Source organism: Bombina bombina, chromosome 4 (genome assembly GCF_027579735.1).
Source record: "Bombina bombina isolate aBomBom1 chromosome 4, aBomBom1.pri, whole genome shotgun sequence".
Classification (NCBI taxonomy): domain Eukaryota; kingdom Metazoa; phylum Chordata; class Amphibia; order Anura; family Bombinatoridae; genus Bombina; species Bombina bombina.
In genome coordinates, this window is record NC_069502.1 from 1,128,540,892 (window position 1) to 1,128,561,537 (window position 20,646).

The 20,646-nt window shown below is 38.0% G+C and overlaps 1 protein-coding gene across 1 annotated transcript in view; it reads right to left on the bottom strand.

Moving 5' to 3' along the window:
• Nucleotides 1-20,646, bottom strand: part of USH2A (usherin) — a 2,188,359-nt gene that overhangs the window by 1,097,340 nt on the left and 1,070,373 nt on the right. Inside the window, exon 37 of the mRNA XM_053712759.1 lies at nt 2,896-3,075. Coding sequence (XP_053568734.1) covers nt 2,896-3,075 — 180 coding nt within the window. The remainder of the gene's footprint in view (nt 1-2,895; nt 3,076-20,646) is intronic.

The window sequence follows — 20,646 nt, forward strand, 5'->3', positions numbered from 1 at the left end:
CAATATTTTTGGCCATACTCTGTGTGTAATATGGGCCTAACTGTGTATTGTGCTTTTCATATTGTAGTTTTTTTTCCCTCTAAACCTTGTGTATTGAGTCTCTCTTCTGTGGTTTGTTTTGGGGTCTTCATAGAACTTTTATGTTGTGCAGGCAGTTTGCGCCTCTGATTGACTTCTAGTTTAAACTGCTTCTGTATTTAGGCATTTCCTTGAAACATATATTTATATTTGATTCTAGGTACTCGGGCATTTTCTATTTTGATACTTTGGATTTTAATGTGTCTCATGGTTTGAATAGGTTTCTTGGGATAAATTCCCATTTTCTGTGAATTTGGTGTTTGTAATTTGACTTTTGGCTTGACTAGGGTTTGCTTGAGACAATACTGAAAATTTGGATTAATATTCTCTCTGTCTGAATTGCCTGACCTTGACTGTTTGACAATGTACCCTCTACCTTCCTTTCTGTATTTTGTATTTCCCTGCCAATTCTGTCCCTGTTTTGTTACTCCAGATTTGCTGTATTTAACTGCTATGTTCCTGCTATGTTATATGCAATAAATGTTTCCCATTTTGTGAAAGCAGTACACTAGTATAATGTGAACAAACTTAAAGGTAAGTTTTTTTTTTGCGCACTTACACTATCTAATACCTCTGTCTGTCTTTCAGTATTTGTTTCTTTTGCATTGTAGGTTACTGATTTAAATAATTTTAAGAGCGAGTTCTGTTTCCAAGCTTGGCCATATCACACAATTATCCTTGTCTCCTGCTGTGCTTACCCTGCGTTTAAACTTGCAATATTTTAATAAGAGAACTTAGTAAGTGGGGCCTCACAGTCATTGATTCCAGCTACACGAGTTTGTGGGTAATAGGCATGTGCATTTGTTTTGTTACACAGTTGTTAAGTGAAAATATCCAAACAAATGCACCATTAAATTTTTCACCTGTAGCTTAAGGAACATTTACATTAGTTTAAAGAAAAGACTGTAAATGTTCCACAAATTTATAGTATATTCATTTAATGTAAAATGAAACTAATACCGAATAGCTGGAACGCGAAAATTTGAAGAACGTTTTTTGAATATTCATTATGAAAGATTAATCAGAACCAACGTTTTCACCCCGTGCACATCTCTAGGGGTTAGGGTTACAGAGATATAACACTGGCATACATACTTGATGATTGTACAGTGAAGCTATGACTTCAATTACATATAAATCATTATGTTGCTAAATAATAGGGGTTGAGTAGGATCAGATTGCTAGATTATCTCACATTAATTTCACTATAGAAGATTGCACTTAAAGGGACAAATTAACTTAAATTTCTCATAGGGAAATTTGAATTAAAAGGGTATATTCAAATACTGATAAAAATGTTCTGTTCTACTAAATTAATCAGTTGATTCTAGTATCATATACTTTTAACTAGTATATACTAGTTACATATTACAAGCATTTTTACAGTTTCTGTTTTGTGCATTTTTGAAATGTTCTAAATTCCACCCAAAAAACTGAGGACCTCTTTTTGCTAAGCTGCACAAGATTTTCACTGACTATACAACTTTGTGACTTTTTTCCTTCTCAGGGCTAGATTACAAGTGGCTCGCTATTTAGCACTCCTGCTCAAGCATAAACTTCCCTAGAAGAAATCTATTTGCGTGTTTTGGGTTTGCGCTCGTATTACAAGTTGAAAGTAACATGTAACATATTAATATTAATAATAATTATTAAAAAAAGTATTATTCATACTGTACAAATATAGATACATTATATAGATTATTTAGAAGGTTTTAGAGTATGTATAATAATTTTGGTAATTATTAATATTATTTAATATTTTATATGTAATATTTAAAAAACGCACTTCATGTGCACTAACCCGACACCATATTAGACCTAAACCACAAATCGCATTAAACATATTTTCCATTTCTATGTTCTTCACATTTTTTTGTTTTTTTTATTATTTTATATATAGTTATATATATTATGTATATATGATTAATGTTAAATAAATATCTATACCTATATATCTATAGGAATAGATATACAGGTATATACATATATATATATATATATATATATATATACATATATATATATATATATATATATATATATATATATGTTTGCAATAAAAAGAATGTGAAATATGTAGAGTAAATATTATTATTTATTTCTAAAGCGCCAACAAAAGACAAACACATAATCTATATGCATACATACAAATATTTATGTATATTTGTGTGTGTATATATATATATATATATATATATATATATACACTGTATATATATATATATATATATATATATATATATACACACACACACAATATGGCCCTTTGCAGTCAAATACCTTGCCGTATACCATATAACTTTATTTTTAAAAATATTTCTATGACTAATTTCTATCAGATAGTGTTTATATGAGTGTAACTGTAATTTAAAATTTGTTTATGTTGTGTTTAGTGCATCTTTTTATTAATGCAATAACCCTTATGCAAGGTTGTCAGTCACGCAAACACGAGAAGTGTAATTGTGTTTAACTTCAACTTATAATACGAGCACTATTTCCGTCACAAGAAAAAAAAAAACACGATATTGATTGCGCACAAAAGTTAGTACGCCACCTGTAATCTAGCCCTCAATATTTTATCAATTCAAGTTTGTATTTATTTTTAGAATGCTATGTTCACCATTTTTATTTTTAAGTATTTAGCAGATTTTTTATAAATAAATATTTCATAATAAATTGATTGGTGCAAATAATATATGACAACTTTGACTTTTGATAGTTAAACTTGCACAATTAATATAATTAAATATATTTTCTTGTGAAATAAAAATGATACAACATGAATTAGTATGTGTTTGTATAAATTGCTGTACGTACCTCCAGATGGCATAGTTAATATGATTTCATCACTTATTACATAGCCTTGGTTGTTGGAAGCGTTCACATGGATGCTGTAGTTAGAATATGGAATTAGGCCACCGATAAAGACCCATTTATTTTTATCAATACTGCTGTGTAATACTCTCTGCTCATTGATAACTGCATAGATATCATCGCCTATTGAAAAACAAAAATGAATGCACAATTCATTGGACACTAAACCATAGTGATATATCAAATACACCAACCTAAAATGGATCTCTCCCAAGAAGAAATGCTTTAATTATGCTTCTAAACTAGATTATGCAATATACAAGCAAGGATATATAATTTAAAACATACCCAGATTTGCAAGAACTAAAACTTGTACAAAGTATACTCAATTTACAAGTTTTTTGTTAAAACTTTTTTCAGTGATCATAAAAATTAGGAAATATTATTCAACTGGTGTTATTCTATGTTATAGACTGTAGTTCCATTGAAAAGTAAAAAAAACCATGGAAATCTGACTCTGTTCTTATTTTAATAGAAATAGTAGATCACATAAATGTGCATGGCAGACTTAGTGCTGTATTTTTAAAACATTTTTGTATAGGAAACTGAATCAGAAATTAAATGCTTGAAAAAAGCTGCAATAGTTTTCCCATTGCCTAACCCTTTACCTGCCGGGTACATGTAAAAAACAATAATCTTACGGGCATCTTATAAGATAGCTGATGATCGCCCTGCATCTCAAGAAAAGAGATCAGCTATTATTGTAGTAAAATTAGGAATAATTACAAATGTAAAAATAAAAAATAGCCATTTCTAGATTTAGCATGGAGTGGCTACATTTTTAATTAATATATAAAAAAATAGATTGCTTTAATAGTACAGTAAGGAATGTAACAAAACATGCAAAAGAACAATCAGATTAGCTAAAATTCAAAGATTCAAGGACAAGCTCTAAAAGGTTTTTAAAGTATATAAATATAGGTAAAATGTGTGAAGGGTAGCAGGATTAACAGCTACTGGGGGTAGGCTGAGGTAGTAAACCATTTCTTTTCTTCTGTATACACAAGAGAGGAACCAGTGGGCGATATATTGAAACAAACTAGAACATAAATTTAAAAATAAAAACATTATTAGTAATTTTTTTATCAATTAAGAAAATGCAAAACAAGTTAACAGAAAAAAATTGATATAAAATCAATATATAGGGGCCGATTTATCAAGCTCCGTATGGATCTTGATGCCCCTGTTTCCGTGCAAGCCTTCAGGCTCGCCGCTGCTCCATATCTTGTCCACCTGCTCTGAGGCCGTGGACAGAAATCAACCCGATCCTATATGATCGGGTTGATTTACACCCCCTGCAAGTAGCCGATTGGCCACAAATCTGCAAGGGGCGGCATTGCACCAGCAGTTCACAAGAACTGCTGGTGCAATGATAAATGCAGACAGTGTATGCTGTCTGCATTTATCGATGTGCAGCGGACATGATACGCTACATTGTATCATGTCCACTCGCACTATGATATATCTACCTCATGGTGTAACCACCCTTTGCCTTCAAACAGCATAAATACTTCTAGGTACACATGTACACCGTTTTTTAAGGAACTTGTTAGGTAGGTATTCCAAACATCTTGGAGAAGGTACCACAGTTCTTCTGAGGATTTAGGTAGACTAAGTTGCTTCTGTCTCTTTATATAATCCCCGATTGACTCGATTATGCAGAGATAAGAGCTCTGTGGGGGTCATACCATCTAGGACTCCATGTTTTTCTTTATGCTGAAGATAGCTCTTAATGAAATTGGCTGTATGTTTGTGGACATTTTCATGCTGCAGAATACATTTGGGGCCAATCAGATGCTTCTCCAATGGTATTGCATGATGGATAAGTATCTGCCTGTACTTCTCAGCATTGAAGAGACCATTTATTGCAACCAAATCTCTAATGCCATTTTCAGAAGTGCTGCCCCAAACTTGCGAAGAACCTCCACTATGGTTCACATACATATATATGTGCTGTATATAAGCATATTAACACATACATATATATGTACTGTATATAAGCATATCGTGTACTGCTCTCCAGCTCTTCAGCAAACAAAATGCTTTCTGCTACAGCCAAATATTTACATTTTTGACTCATTAAAAGTCGAAAACACTTGCTGCCATTTTCTGTGTTTTTGTGAATAGTTTAGTTACTTGGCCTTGTTTCCACGTTAGCGTTATGTTTTTTTTTTTTACTGCAAGTCTTCCATAAAGACAACTTCTGGCCAGACTTCTTCAAACAGCAGATGGATATGCAATGTTTTGTGGACCAAGGACATACTTGAAAACGAGCGAAATATCAATGTATCCTTCCTGGTAAAATATTTTTATAAATAAATATATAATATACCAGGGTCCCTCTGGTTTCTTCCAATTTTGAGCTGATGGCTGGATATCTTCTGATTGCAAAGGAAGTAAGCATGATATGTCATTCATCTGATGCACTAAGTCCTTGGCCAACCACTGTGTCTACCGACCTCAGCATTGCCCTTTTCTTTATGCTTCTTCAGAAGAGCTTGAACAGCACATGTGGAAACTCCTGTCTTTCTTGAAATTTCTACCTGCGAGAGATGTTGCTGATGCTGATTAGTCAAGTCCAAAAAAAAATTTCATGATTCAAATAGGGCATGTAATTGTAAACAACATTCCAATTTACTTTTATTACCAATTTTGCTTTGTTCTCTTGGTATTCTTAGTTGAAAGCTAAACCTAGGAGGTTCATATGCTAATTTCTTAGACCTTGAAGGTCGCCTCTAAGCTTAATGCATTTTGATCACTAGAGGGTGTTAGTTCATGTGTTTCATATAGATAATATTGAGCTCATGCACATGAATTTACCAAGGAGTGAGCACTGATTGGCTAAAATGCAAGTCTGTCAAAAGAACTGAAATAAGGGGGCAGTCTGCAGAGGCTTAGATACAAGGTAATCACAGAGGGAAAAAGTATATTAATATAACTGTGTTGGTTATGCAAAACTGGGGAATGAGTAATTAAGGGATTAAATATCTTCTAAAACAACAACAAATCTGGTATTGACTTTCCCTTTAACTACTATGTGTATTGTTGCTGTGTACAGTTTCTCCAAGCTGTGTGACTTTTCACATTAAACTGACTTCAGTAACCTCACCTTGATAGCAGGTTTTGGCTGTTCCTCACCCCTTTTTATTCCTCCTAAACAGCTGTTTCTGTTTCAGTTAATGATTGTTTTTCAACCTACATATTATATTGATGACCATTAGTTCCTGTTTAGTATAATAGTTTTAACCTGACTATCGCCTAGATTTAGAGTTCTGCGGTAGCCGTAAAAAAAGCAGCGTTAAGGGGTCCTAACGCTGCTTTTGGCTGCCCGCTGGTATTTAGAGTCATGTAGGTAATGGTTTAACGCTCACTTTCAAGCCGCAACTTTTCCATACCGCAGATCCCCTTACGCCAATTGCGTATCCTATCTTTTCAATGGGATCTTCCTAGCGCCGGTATTTAGAGTCTTGGCTGAAGTGAGTAGTAGACCCTCTACCGACAAGACTCCAGCCGCAGAAAAAAGTCAGTAGTTAAGAGCTTTATGGGCTAACGCCGGTTTATAAAGCTCTTAACTACTGTGCTCTAAAGTACACTAACACCCATAAACTACCTATGTACCCCTAAACCGAGGTCCCCCCACATCACCGCCACTATAGTAAAAATTTTTAACCCCTAATCTGCCGACCGCACACCACCGCCACCTACATTATCCCTATGAACCCCTAATCTGCTGCCCCTAACATCGCCGACACCTACATAATATTTATTAACCCCTAATCTGCCCCCCCCCATGTCGCCGCGACCTACCTACACTTATTAACCCCTAATCTGCTGACCGGACCTCGCCGCTACGCTAATAAATGTATTAACCCCTAAACTGCCGCACTCCCGCCTCGCAAACCCTAAAATAAATAGTATTAACTCCTAATCTGCCCTCCCTAACATCGCCGCCACCTAAATTCAAGTATTAAGCTCTAATCTGCCGACCGGACCTCGCCGCTACTCTAATAAATGTATTAACCCCTAATACAAGTTTTGTTTTTAGCACTGAAAGTGAAATTTATGTATGTACATCTTGTGTAATTTTAATGTTGATTTATTCTGCATACTACTATAAAATTGGTAAAAGGGTTTATATGACTTAGTACATAGCGACCTGGATATTGATCCTGGAGTCACAAATTTTTCTTTTTGATTTTACTTTTTAATTAAATTCTCTTTAGTTTTAAATGTATGTATGATAATTTCTGTAGATTATTTTGTGTAAGTTAAGATAATCACAGCACAATAATATATTACTGCAACATATAAACATTAACAAAATATAAAAAAAAAAAACAAAGAAAAAAAAATCAAATTGATTTGAATACTTAAAATGGAGCCTAGATACCAGCATGCTGCAATGCTGGTTCTAGGCTTATTGCTGGATGGTGACACCCCCATATTCACATAATCACTGTTTCAGCCTCCTCTTTTCACTCAACATATACAGTATGTAAATCAATTTTTTATAACTTTATTTGAATAAAGTGTTTTTATCCCTATATTTTATTTCCCACCCTTTTTATTTAATAGGTTAAATATAAAGTGCAAAAAAACAAACAAACAAACCCTTAGCAAATATCCAGGGGTGTCTACATTCTAAAAAGATATACTTTTGTTTAGAAGTTTTTGATTGGGTGATCACTATTAAGATCACTGACCAAACATAGAACATTTTAGCATTAAAACCAATAATTCCATCCATTAAGTATTTGGCCTATATTTGCTATAAATTACTTGGAAACCAAGTCACATGGGGTATTCCTAAAATAAGGAGAAAATAATGAATCTGTTTTGAGTATTTTTCTATAGTTAAACTTTTCATCTCCTTCAATTTTTCAGTATTTTTTTTTAATTGTATTTGTGGGTGTACTTAAAAAATAATTATGGTGAAATTAATATAGAGCAAAAATGCCAAAAATGCCTCTTTCATTTAAGAACAGAAACTGGGAAAAATCTCTTTCCTTTAGGGGTTAAGTGAAAACGTATCCTAGAAAAAAATCCTCAATCACTCATGGGAACCTTATGGGAACACGTAATCATAGACAAAAAAATTACTCATAATTGCAATATTTTTTTATTTTTGATGTTTAAACATTGTCTTTACGGGGGGGCGGAGCCAACTGCCTATGTGACCGGCCGCATTTTACAGGAGCTCCGGCTCTCACTTCAGAATATCAAGTCAAAATTATGCCTTAAGACATACTATCACTATTTTATTGATTGCCTATGCGTGCTTTCTACATAAGTTACCTGCCTAAATAGGTTTAAATAGCCTAATAGCACGTTTCAGTTCTTTTGGATCTCACCACGTGGCTTGGCGGTGAAAGAGATACAGCAAACCTCCCATCCATCGACAAGGAGGGTCATTATCTACACCCAATCTACTGATCAATATTGCTAAGGACTCCTCTGTAGCGATCTTAACTGCTGTTTCAACGCCCTTTCGAGAGACATGGAGGCCGTAGAGGAGTGGGAGGAAACAGCTTTCGGCTTTCTAGAGGCCTCCTTCCAGCTTCTGAAGGCGCTTGTGACAAAGACCCACGCTGCGAACGCCCACAATCACATACCTACCAACCAAGCCATACAACACTGTGGGACATATGAGGAGGAGGTGCGCTCACTTGCCACAGCCGTTCACAAGCCCATTGCCGAGGCTACAGCCATACAGCAGAGAGCACAACTAGTCCAGCAGAGCCCAGCACAAAGATGGCGTGCGGTAGCCCGACAGACATTATACCCCTATTTTGCCCAGGTAGCGCCCGACTTCAACAATGACAGCGGGGGTCCGGGAGAGACCCTAGGATTTGGCTGGCAGCCTAACATACAGGCGTCGCGCTCAAATCTCCTAACGGAGATATCGGGTGAGCTCAAGCATACTAGCAGCAATGTGAGACTCCTATACTTCTTTATCCTGTCAGACCTGTCTCCTGCGCCTCTCATGTTGATCGAAATAGTTGACAGAGAGCTGCCTGTCGGAGTAACTCCGGTTAATAATGGGCTTGCAAGATCTGGAATGGGCTAATTAGATAACTCCCTACTGAAGCTGCCTTCATGGCTGAGTACCTGTTTGCCGATTTTCGGAACTATCGCATCTGGACATGGCCATAATATCTGGCAGCTTGTTTACCTATCTCAACTGTAATTGTGCTTGTTTCTCAATAGATTAGCCATTTTAGAGTCATCTCACCCATGGTAACTGCCCCTCAGTGGGGTCACCTATGTTGACTGGCTTCGATATGGCACCCTGATTTATTAGTTTCTACGGACCCCTTATAGAATGAGAGACATTTCATTTCATACCACAGTACTGTTGGTTAAATACTCTATTACTGATGTCTATTCTTTATGTTATACTAACTGCATGGTATGGGTTATTTCATATATAGACAACAAAAGATCCTTAAACATTATTTTATATACTCTAAAGTTATTACCCAATTACCTATGTCATACTGTTTATTATATATGTTCCTATTTTCCCATGGGGTGCCGGACATAACTTTAATGTGACTATTTTCTGCTTTCCTTTATTGTGCTCATAAGTGTTTACAGTCACAAGACATAGGATATAATAATCTAGCTGCAGTATCACAGGATTAGCCCTGATTAGGGTTAAGCCGCTTATATACCTACTGCCTATAATTAATGCCTGAATGGGATTGAAACAGTCTTACGCTTACTGCCGATGGGCAAAGTGCCCTTGCCCGAAGGCAGTCTTAATTTCCTCCTAAAGTCCCTACCTGTATTTAAGAGGCTGCTAGGCTTCGATGCATAATACAAGGTGGGTCCTTGTTTAAAATACTGCCCAGATAACCAGCACTTTGAGATTTATATGGTTGCATGTCAGTTTATATGTTTTCATCCCATATGGGCCAGAGTTCAGGTTGCTCATACGAGACATACTTATGTTCCAAATTAATATATATTTGTTGGAAGCAATGCCTAAAGGTCAATAAGCCCGCTAGTTAATTAAACTTATGGATCCCACTATACGGAACATATTTCCCATTTAATTATCTACTTCATTCTAACTCCCACCTCCCCCCTCACCACCCCCCACAATAAGTCTCCCAATTTGGGAGAACTCTCTGCGCGGTTTATCTTACCCATACCGCATAATAAATTTTATACCATATCCATATATCATATTATGTCAGCAAAGGAATGGCACCCTTACTGTATCTATTGTTTGACATTCTAATTGCCATCCTATTCTAACTCACCATGTTTTATATACTGCACCATACCTATATATTCTATTGTGTTTTCTAATTATATAAGTGGTGATCTTTTGGTTGCTATTCGCTGTTTACCATATATGTTTACATATCTACATTGATTATTGCATTCAGTTTACCATGTATACCTATATATCTACTGATTATTGCACTATACCTACATATCTTATTACATTATTCAATTCTAGAAAGAACCCCTATAATGTCAAAATTATTCAACAGCATAAGTGTTCAATCACTATATTTTTATAGGTCCATTTACATTTCTCACTTTCCTCTCCTATAGTAAGTACAGAGGGTGCCTAAATACTAAGTGAGGAAATTCATCTTGTTTAGCATATGTTTTGTTAATGTTGCTTGAAATATATCTTGTTACTCTACTTTAACACATATTTATAGAAAAGAGGTTCCTGACTCTTCCATAGTATAGCCTATGCTGTAGATCTTATTTATCTAGATGGAAGTAGTATATGTGAAAAAGTACCATCTATGTATGTTCTGTATGATATTCTTTTGCATAAGCTGTATTGGTTTTTCGCACAACCTCAATAAAAACTTTATAAAAAAAAAACAACAAAAAAACACATTGTTTTTACATCTGTTTTTATATGTAAAGAAGGTATAAAGATATTTTTTTTAATTATCATGCTTTAAAAGGGCATAACACTCAATTGAAAATGCACATGTACATGTTTCAAGTTTAAATGAAGGCATTTTTGTAATACACTTGCATTAGCAAAAATGTTTTTAGTGAAATGTAACCCTGTTTCACAATTTAATTTAAATTCTGTGGCAGTGGCATGCAATCATCAGTGATGATGCAAGAAGGAATAATAATGAACATAATATACAAGCTGAGCAAGTGTGACATCTTCAATTACTGTTGGGAATATCAATCCTGGCCAGCAGGAGGAGGCAAAGAGCACCACAGTTAAACTGTTAAGTATCACTTCCATTCCCTCCAACTCCAGTCATTCTCTTTGCCTTCGGTGCAAGGAGGAGGTGAAGTTTTGGTGTCTGAAGAAGATTGAATTTATTTCACTTCAATCAGGATTTTATTATTTTGAAAGCCAGAGTAGGTTTACTCTGACCTTTCCTCTCAAGATTGGGTCTAGCCGTACTCCACATTAATCTCTTCAGTAGGGCAGTGGTGGCTTTAAAGCAGTTAGGAACTTGTAAGGTGGGCCTTGCTGCATTTTCCCAACATATTTGCTGCCATTGGTATAGAAAGCCAGAGTAGGTTTACTCTGTTCTTTCTTTTTTCTACAGGTCTCTGTGAGGAGTGGCGTCCTCTCATGCTGTGTAGACTGTTCTCCTGCTGGACGGCTAGATGCAGGTAAGTGCCTTTTGTCTTCTGGGGCTAGGAGGCTGGCACTGCAAGAGTTAAGATGGAAAATTGCTGCCCAAATATTCTGCACTCATTTAAGGGACAAGAATCCTGAGTTCAGTATTAATTTGGTGGAGGCAGGCGCTTTATGTGACATTTGAGACAGACTGCCTCCCCTTTAGTAGTATGAAGGGGTTATTGGTATGTGAGGCTATTTTTTAATGTGACAAATGAGCCTGTGTGATGTTTATCAATCTGATAATTTTTAGGCTGCTAAGGGTCGCTGTGCAATATTTCTACTCAGCCTTAGCCTGTCTGGATTGAGAAGGGCTATTAAGGGTCTGCCTTATAACGCTTTAGCGCTTTAGACAGATAACTTTTAAATTACTTTTTGTGTAGTTTAATGAAGGCAGCAATTTTAGGATATGTCAGTATCTTAACAAAATAGAGACACAGGAGTTATGTGCGCCATTAATCTAGTTGCGCACTGTGTATTTCTTTTTGTCCTATGGCTCCGCCTCCTTCTTAGATAGAATGGAACAACACCATTGTTTTTTGCGGCTGAGACGCTCAGTGACTGCTCCTTCTCAAGCTGAGAATGGAGCGGAGGTCTTGTTTTTAGTCTCAGTGTGTTTGAGACTTCGTGGTTAGCAGAACAATGTTTCCGGTCTGGGTGACTGTTGCTGTTTCCATTTTCACATGGAAAGCTTATGACACCAGCTAGTTCACATAACATTATTAAAGTTTTAACACATACTCGTACCCTTAATCCTTCTACAGTTACAGGTATTTGGTATGATAGTATTTCCTTTTCTTAAGGAATTGTTTTAAGTATTAGTTACTTTTTCATAACTATTCCTATAAAGAATTTTCTATAGTTAGAGAATGGGGTTATTTTCACGTTATACTGCAGGAGTATAAGATTGGAACAATGGTCTGTTCCTATTTATATTTATATTTTTCCTGTTTTAAGACAAGCCTCTATAGTCTTAAAGTGACAGTGTTGTTTTATTAAGTATTTTTAAGTATTTTAATTTTCAATGATTATAGCAAATACATTTTAATAGCCTCATGTCTCTCAGGATGATGCTGTTTAGGCTATGCCACAGTTTTCTCCTCATCCCAAGTCTTTATGGCATCACATACAGTGCCCTGCGGTTCCTCTCAATCCCCTGGAGGAGTTATTTGCCTGCAGAATTGCTGCCCAGGTATCTTCTGCAGTATCTGTGGCATTATCTGTGTTTTCTTTACTAAGGCAAATCACACAAGGAATATTAGAGTTTCAGATAGTTAGGTTTCTGTACCTCCTACTGCTACACTGGTTACCTTCCTCATAGGTCTGATGAGGAGGATATGTCAATAGCCTCTGAGGGTGAAATCTCAGATTCGGACAGTATAATTCCTTCATCTGATGCTGAAGAGGTATCCTTCAGATTTAAGCTTGAACACCTTTGCGTATGGTTAAAGGTGGTATTGGCTATTTTGGAGCGACTCAGATACGTATGTTGTTGTCAACCCTAAAGAATCTAGTAAATTTTAAAGTACTAGGATTCCTCTGTGGAAGTGTTTCCTGTGCCTGACTGTGCTAGGAGATTGTTCACAGGAATGGGAGAAGTCAGGGTTTCCTTTAACCCTGTCTCCCATCATTAAAAAGATGTTTCCTGTCGCTGTCTCCATTAAATATCAGGGAGCACGGTGCCTAAAGTAGTAGGGCTTTTCTACTCTGGCTCTTATTGATGCAATGCCTTGTCTGATTCTAATTTAGTAGAGATTCCTTTGGACGAGATCCAGTACAGAATTAAGGCTCTTAAGCTAGTCAATTATTTTATTTTTTTAGTCTACCATGCTAGTTTTTCAGCCGGGAGCCAAGATATTTGGCTTTGCTGTGCTAGCCATGGGACGTAGTGGATTTTCCTAGTTTCTGGTGCTTCCGTACAAGGGTAAGACCTTGTTTGGTCCTGATCTAACAGGAATAGTTCTGATATTATGGGTGAAAAAGGGTCTTTTTACCATAAGAAAGATAAATAGACTTAAAGGAGTTTGCCCCAACCCATAATCTGTCCAAGTGGAGGGTTGAACCTCTCTGTTTGTTTTCAAACATGTATACAAGATGTCCCAGATAGGCTGTGGACATAGTACCTCAGGGTTGCTACATAGTAGTCATTCCTTCTCTCCCTGAGGCAGGTTCCACCTCTAAAATTTTATCTGCAGGCCAGATAACAGTGAGGCATTTTTGTTGTGTGTTTGGGGCTTCTCTTCTCTGTGAGTGATAGTACCAGTTTCTGTAAAGGAACAGGGGCTAGGATATCTGAAAAAGAGGGAATTTTTTCATCCTATGGTAGACCTAAAGTGTCTCAGCAAATTGTCTCAGGGTAACGTTCATCAAATGCAAAACAGTTTCCCTATGTCTGAAAATCTTTTTGTCAGAGGTCAGAAAATAGAGGATTCTTTCCTCTTGCCTCTTTCGACACCCTACTGTTTGGTCCTTCAGTGTCTCAATGTATGGAGGTATTTGGTCTGATGGTTGCTTCATTAGACATCATCCCTTTGCTCGACTCCATCTGAGAGCCTGCTGTTATGCATGTTCAGATAGTGGACAGGGGATTTTGTGGCTCTGTCTCAGAGGATAGATCTAGATTTGTTGACATGAGATTCTTCCCTGCGGATCTGAGAGGGGAATTAGTGGTAGAGCGCTTGCTTAGCTTGCAAGAGGTAGCGGGATCATTGCCCACATTCTTCAGAATCTTTTGATTGTCTCAGGTGCATCTGTCTCGGGGCACATGATTCCAGAGACCATCCTGAGTAATAGTGACCACGGTTGCTAGCCTGTTGGGTTGGTGACTATGGACTTGGGAGGATTCTGCTCTCCCCATAACCATTTTGGAGTTCAAAGTGATCTACAATACTCTGATGGTTTGGCCTCAGTTGTCTTAACCATTTTTTCAGGTTCTAGTTGAACAATTTAATCTCAGTGGTTTACATTAACCACCTGGGAAAAATCTGGAGTTCCTTTGCCATGATTGGCGTGGATTGTTCAGTGGGCGGATGCTCACATTTGTTATTTATCCACTATTCTCATTTCAGGAGTGAATACTGGGAGTGAACTTCTTGAGCAGTCATATTTTTCATCCTGGGGAGAGGGTGCTTCTCCCGAAGGTGTTCTCCAGGTTAACCCTCAAATGGGAGGTGCTGGAGTTGGAGATGGCAGTACGCCAAGCTTCCAAGTTATGTTAAAGGTCACGCTATTCCTCAGTTTGCTCTCCTTCCTTGAGTCATTGCTCATATCAAATGGTAGTGAGCATCAGTATTTTAATAGTTGCTGTATAGTTTCGCAGGATCTGGTATACAGACCTAGCGGAGATGTATTTTTTCCACCTAGATGGTTGTTCCTGAGGAAGGACCTTTTAATTCAGGGTCCATTCTTTCATCCAACTTTATTTTCTCTGAAGCTTTCTGCTTGGAGATTGAATGCTTAGTTCTGTCTAAGCGTGGTTTTTCTGAATCGGTCATTGTGACCATGATTCAGGATTGCAAGCCTATTACTGGTAACTTTTACCATAAGGTATGGCATAAATTCCCTGATTGGTGTGAATCCCAAGACTACTCTTGGAAGTAGGGTCAGGATTCCTAGGGGTTTTGCCCTTTCTCCAGGAATGTCTGGAGGATGGTCTGTCAGTCAGTTCTCTGAAGGGTCAGATTTCAGTGTTATCCTTTTTTACACAACTGTCTAGCGGATGTGCCACATGTGTAATGTTTTTGTCAGACCCTGATTAGTATCAGGCCTGTGTTTAAGTATGTTGCTCCTCTTGGAGCTTTAACCTTAGTTTGAAGGTTTTGCCGCAGGCTCAGTTTGAGCTATAGCATTCCATAGATTTAAAATGTTTATCTTGGAAGTTTTCTTTTTTGCTATATCTTCTGCTCAGAGAGTTTAGGTACTCTCAGCTTTGCAGTGTGATTCACTTTATCTTATTTCGGATAATCTATCCTAAGTGAAAATATTGTTGGGGAATTGTTGTTCCCTCTCTGTGTCCTCATTCTTATCTCTTGAGGAACGTGTGTGCACAATTTGGATGTTGTGCATGCTTACTATTTTTTCTTCTGTTTCTGTTTGTTCTCTCTGTAACAGAAAGCTACTGCTACTTCTCTTTTCTCTGGTTGAGAAGTTTAATTTGTTTGCTTTTTAGACTGCGGGGCTGCAGTCTTCTGAGAGAGTTATGGCTCATTACATAAGGACTGTCTCTTAATCTTGGGCTTTCAAAGATGAAGCTTCTGTGGATCGGTTTTGCAAGGCTGCAACTTGATCTTCTTTGCATCCTTTTTCCAAAGTTTACCAATTTGATTTTTATGCCTTGGACGAGGTTTCTTTTGGAGGAAAAGTTCTTCAAGCGGTGGTGTCTTCTGTTTAGGTCTGCCTGTCTTGTCTCTCCCTAGTCATCTGTGTCCTCTAGCTTGGGTATTGGTTCCCAACAGTAATTGCTGACGTTGTGGACTCACCATATCTTAGGAAAGAAAACAAAATTTATGCTTACCTGATAAATGTATTTATTTCCGGATATAGTAAGTCCACGACCCTGCCCTTTATTTTTTGACAAAACCTCAGGCACCTCTATACCTTTGTTTTACTTCTTTTTCTCCATTACCCTTCGGTTGACTGACTGGGGTTTGTGGGAAGGGAAGTGATACTTAACAGTTTAATTGTGGTGCTCTTTGCCTGAAGTGCCTGAGGTTATAGTCAAAAGAACAACTGTCTTAAAATAAAGGGTGGGGCCGTGGACTCACCATATCTGGAAAGAAATACATTTAGGTAAGGATACATTTTGTTTTTCTTTCCTAAGATATGGTGAGTCCATGGCTTGAGTAATTACTGTTGGGAACCAATACCCAAGCTAGAGGACACAGATAAATAGGGAGGGACAAGAGAGGCAGTCCTAAACAGAAGACACTACTGCTTGAAGAACCTTTCTCTCAAAAGAAGCCTCAGCCGAGGCAAAAATATCACATTTGGAAAATTTGGAAAAAGTATGTAGAGAAGACCAAGTTGCAGCCTTGAAATTGTATCCACAGAAGCTTAATTTTTGAAAGCCCATGAAGAGGAAACAGCTCTTGTGGAATGAGCCATAATTCTCTCAGGAGGCTGCTGTCCAGCAGTCTCATAAGCCAAACAAATTATATTTCATAACAAAAAAGAAAGAGTAGTAGCAGTAGCTTTCTGACCTTTACATTTTCCAGAGAAACAGACAAAGAGGGCAGAGGACTGGCAAAAATCTTTAGTCGCCTGTAAGTAGAATTTAAGAGCACGTACATCATCCAAATGTGTAAAAAACATTCTTTTGAAGAAGAAGAATTAGGACACACAGAGGGAACAACAATTTCCTAATTGATATTTCTATTAGAAAAAACTTTAGGAAGGAAAACTAACTTAGTACGAAGAACCGCCGCATGAAAAATATGATAAGGGGAATCACACTGCAGAGCTGAGAGTTCCGAGACTCTTCATAGACGAGATAGCAACAAGAAACAAAACCTCCCAAGATAACAACTTAATGTCTATGTAATATAAAACTTTAAGAACAAGGTTAAGGCTCCAAAGAGGAACAACAGACTTAAAGACATGCCTGATTTTGACCAAGGCCTGACCAAAAGATTGCACATCTGGCACATCCACAAAGCGTTTATGTAGTAAAACTGATAAAGCAGAAATCTGACCCTTCAGGGTACTGACTGAAAATCCCTTTTCCAGGACTTCCTGAAGAAAAGATAAAATTCTCGGAATTCTAATTCTACTCCAAGAGTAGCCCTTGGATCCACACCAAAAAAGATATTTACACCATATCTTATTGTAAATATTTCTAGTAACATGCTTGCATGCCTGAATCATGGTCTCAATGACGACTCAAAAAACCCACAGAATTTAGCGTTCAATCTCCAAGCAGTCAGCTTCAGAGAAACGAGATTTGGATGAAGGAAGGGAGAGCAAACAGAGGAAACAAGTATGCCAACCTGAAAACACGAGGAACTGCCAGAGCATCTATCAGAATGGCCTGAGGATCTCTTGACCTTGAACTGTACCTTGGAAGCTTGGCATTCTGACGGGATGTCATCAGATCTAACTCCGTCACCACCCATTTGAGGACTTAGCTGGAAAACACCTCTGGATGGAGTTCCCACTCTCCGGGATAAAAAGTCTGTCTGGTCAGAAAATCTGCTTCCCAGTTGTCTACTCCTGGAATGTGGATGGCAGACAGACAGCAATTGCGGGTCTCTGGCCACTGAAGAATCTGAGTAACCTCCTTCATGGCTAAGGAACTTTGAGTTCCTCCTAGGTTAATGATGTATGCCACAGAGGTTATGTTGTCTGACTGGAACCTGATAAACTGGGCTGAGGGCAACTGAGGCCAAGCTAGTAGAGCATTGTAAATTGCCCTCAACTCCAAGATGTTGATGGGAAGAGCAGACTCCTCCCAAGTCCAAAGGCCCTAAGCTTTTAACAAGTTCCAGACTGCTCCACAGTCCAGCAGGCTGGTGTCCATTGTCACAATCAACCAGGAAGGTCTCCGAAAACATGCGCCCTGAGACAGATGTTCCTGAGAAATCCACCACAGGAGAGAGTCCCTTGACGACTGATCTAACTCTATTCTCTGAGATAGATCTGCATGGTTGCCATTCCATTGTCTGAGCATGCACAACTGGAGAGCTCTCAAATGGAATCAAGCAAAAGGAATGATGTCCATGGAAGCCACCATCAGACGGATTACCTCCACACATTGAGCCACTGAAGGATAAGCAGTAGCCTGAAGAGAGAGGCAAGAGGAAATGATTTTGTTTTTCCTGACCTCTGTCAAAAAATCTTCATCAATAGAGAATCTATTATGGTCCCTAAGAACACTACTCTTGTAGCAGGGGAAAGGAAGCTTTTTTCCAGATTCACATTCCATCCATGGGAAAGAAAAAAGAAAACAACATCTTTGTGTGAGATTTTGCTTGTTGAAAAGATAGCGCCTGAACCAATATGTCGTCCAGATAGGGTGCCACAGCAATTCTACGAGAACGGATCACTGCCAAAATTGCCCCAGAACCTTTGAGAAAATTCTGGGAGCTGTGGCTTGACCAAATGGAAGGGCCACATACTGGAAATATTTGTCTAGAAAGACAAATCTCAGGAATCTGTGATGGTCCCTGTGAATAGGAACATAAATGTATGCATCCTTTAGGTCTATTGTTGTCATGAACTTACCCTCTTGTACTAAAGAAAGAATGGTGTATAGTCTCCATCTTGCAGGATGGAACTTTGAGTAACTTGTTTAGACACTTCAAGTCTAGAATGGGACTGAAAGTTACCTCTTTTTTGGGAACCACAAATAGGTTGGAGTAGAACCTTAGAACCTGTTCCTGCACTGGAACTCTGGAACTATCACTCCCAGGGAGGAAAGATGTTGTATACATTTCAAGAATGCCTCTCTCTTTATCTGGTCTGCAGATAATCGTGAGAGATAAAATCTGCCTCTAGGAGAAAAAGTCTTAAATTCCAATTTGTAACCCTGGGATACTATGTCCACAGTCCAGGGATCTGGGACATCTCGTATCCAGGCTTGAGAGAACTGAGAAAGTCTGCCTCCTACCTGATCTGGTCCCAGATCGGGGGCAAACCCTTCATGCTGATTTTGAATCAGCTGCGGGTTTCTTTGCTTGTTTCCCCTTGTTCCAAGACTGATTGGGCTTCCAAGAAGACTTGGATTATTCCAGCTTGGAAGCAGAAAAGGAAGGCTTTCCTCTGAAGTTATGAAAGGAATGAAAATTACTCTGATGTCCTTTAGGCCTATTCTTCTTATCTTGAGGTAGAAAAGACCCTTTTCCACCCATAATATCAGGGATAATTTCTGCCAAAACGGGTCCAAACAAGGTTTTGCCCTTGTTAGGAATCGTCAGAAGCTTTACTTTAGAGGAAACGTCCGCAGACCAGGATTTCAACCATAACACCCCGTGGGCTAGGACAGCAAAACTAGATTTTTTAGCTCTTAGTCTAACAACCTGTAAAATGGCATCTGCAATAAAGAAATTGGCCAACTTAAGAGCCCATCTTGAATTTCATCCAAGGAAGTCTCTACTTGAAGAGAATCAGACAAGGCAACAAACTAATAAGATGCCGCACTAGTCATGGTGGCAATACACACTGAAGGTTGACATTGGAGACCTTGATGAACATAAATCTTTTTCAAATAATCCTCCAGCTTCTTGTCCATCAGATCCTTAAAAGAGCAGCTATCCTCAATAGGAATAGTGGATAGTGGTTCTCTTAGCTAGAGTGGAAATGGCCCCTTCAACTTTGGGTACAGTATACCAAGGGTCTTTAATGGTGTCCTTGACAGGAAACATTTTCTAAAAAATCGGAGATGGGGAAAAAGACACCCCTGGTTTCTCCCATTCCTGTGAGGTAATCTCCCTAGCACGGTCTGGCAAAGGAAAAACCTCCGAAGTGGAAGGTTCATCAAAGAAACTATTAGGTTTACTAGATTTCTTAGGAGTAACAACAACAGGGGTATCAGAGTCATCTAAAGTAGCTAAAACCTCCTTTAACAATACACAAAGGTGTTCAAGCTTAAATCTAAAGGATACACCTCAGTCTCAGAAGAAGGAATTATACTGTCCAAATCTGAGATTTCACCCTCAGAAAGTCCCGATATATCTTCCTCATCAGACTTATGATAAAGGGCAACTTGGGAAGCAGAACTGAGGACAGGCACCTTACTTTCTGAATTTCTAGATTTCCTCTTGCAATCTGGGAATTGCAGCTAATGCTGCAGATACAGCTGAAGATACCTTGGCAGCAATTTCTGCTTTTAAATAAACTTCATTAGGAGTTATAGAGGGACCGCAGGACACTGCATGTGACACCATTGAGGCTTGGTACGTAGCAGGAGAAAGCTGAGGTATTATTTTAACAGCATCATCCTGAGAGACATTAGGCTCAAAAGTTTACCTTTATTTTGCAAGGTTTTCTTCACACATGAAGAACAAAATTGCATAGGAGCTGCAATTTGTGCATCTAAACATAATAAGCATGAATTCATGAGAGCAGACTCTTGC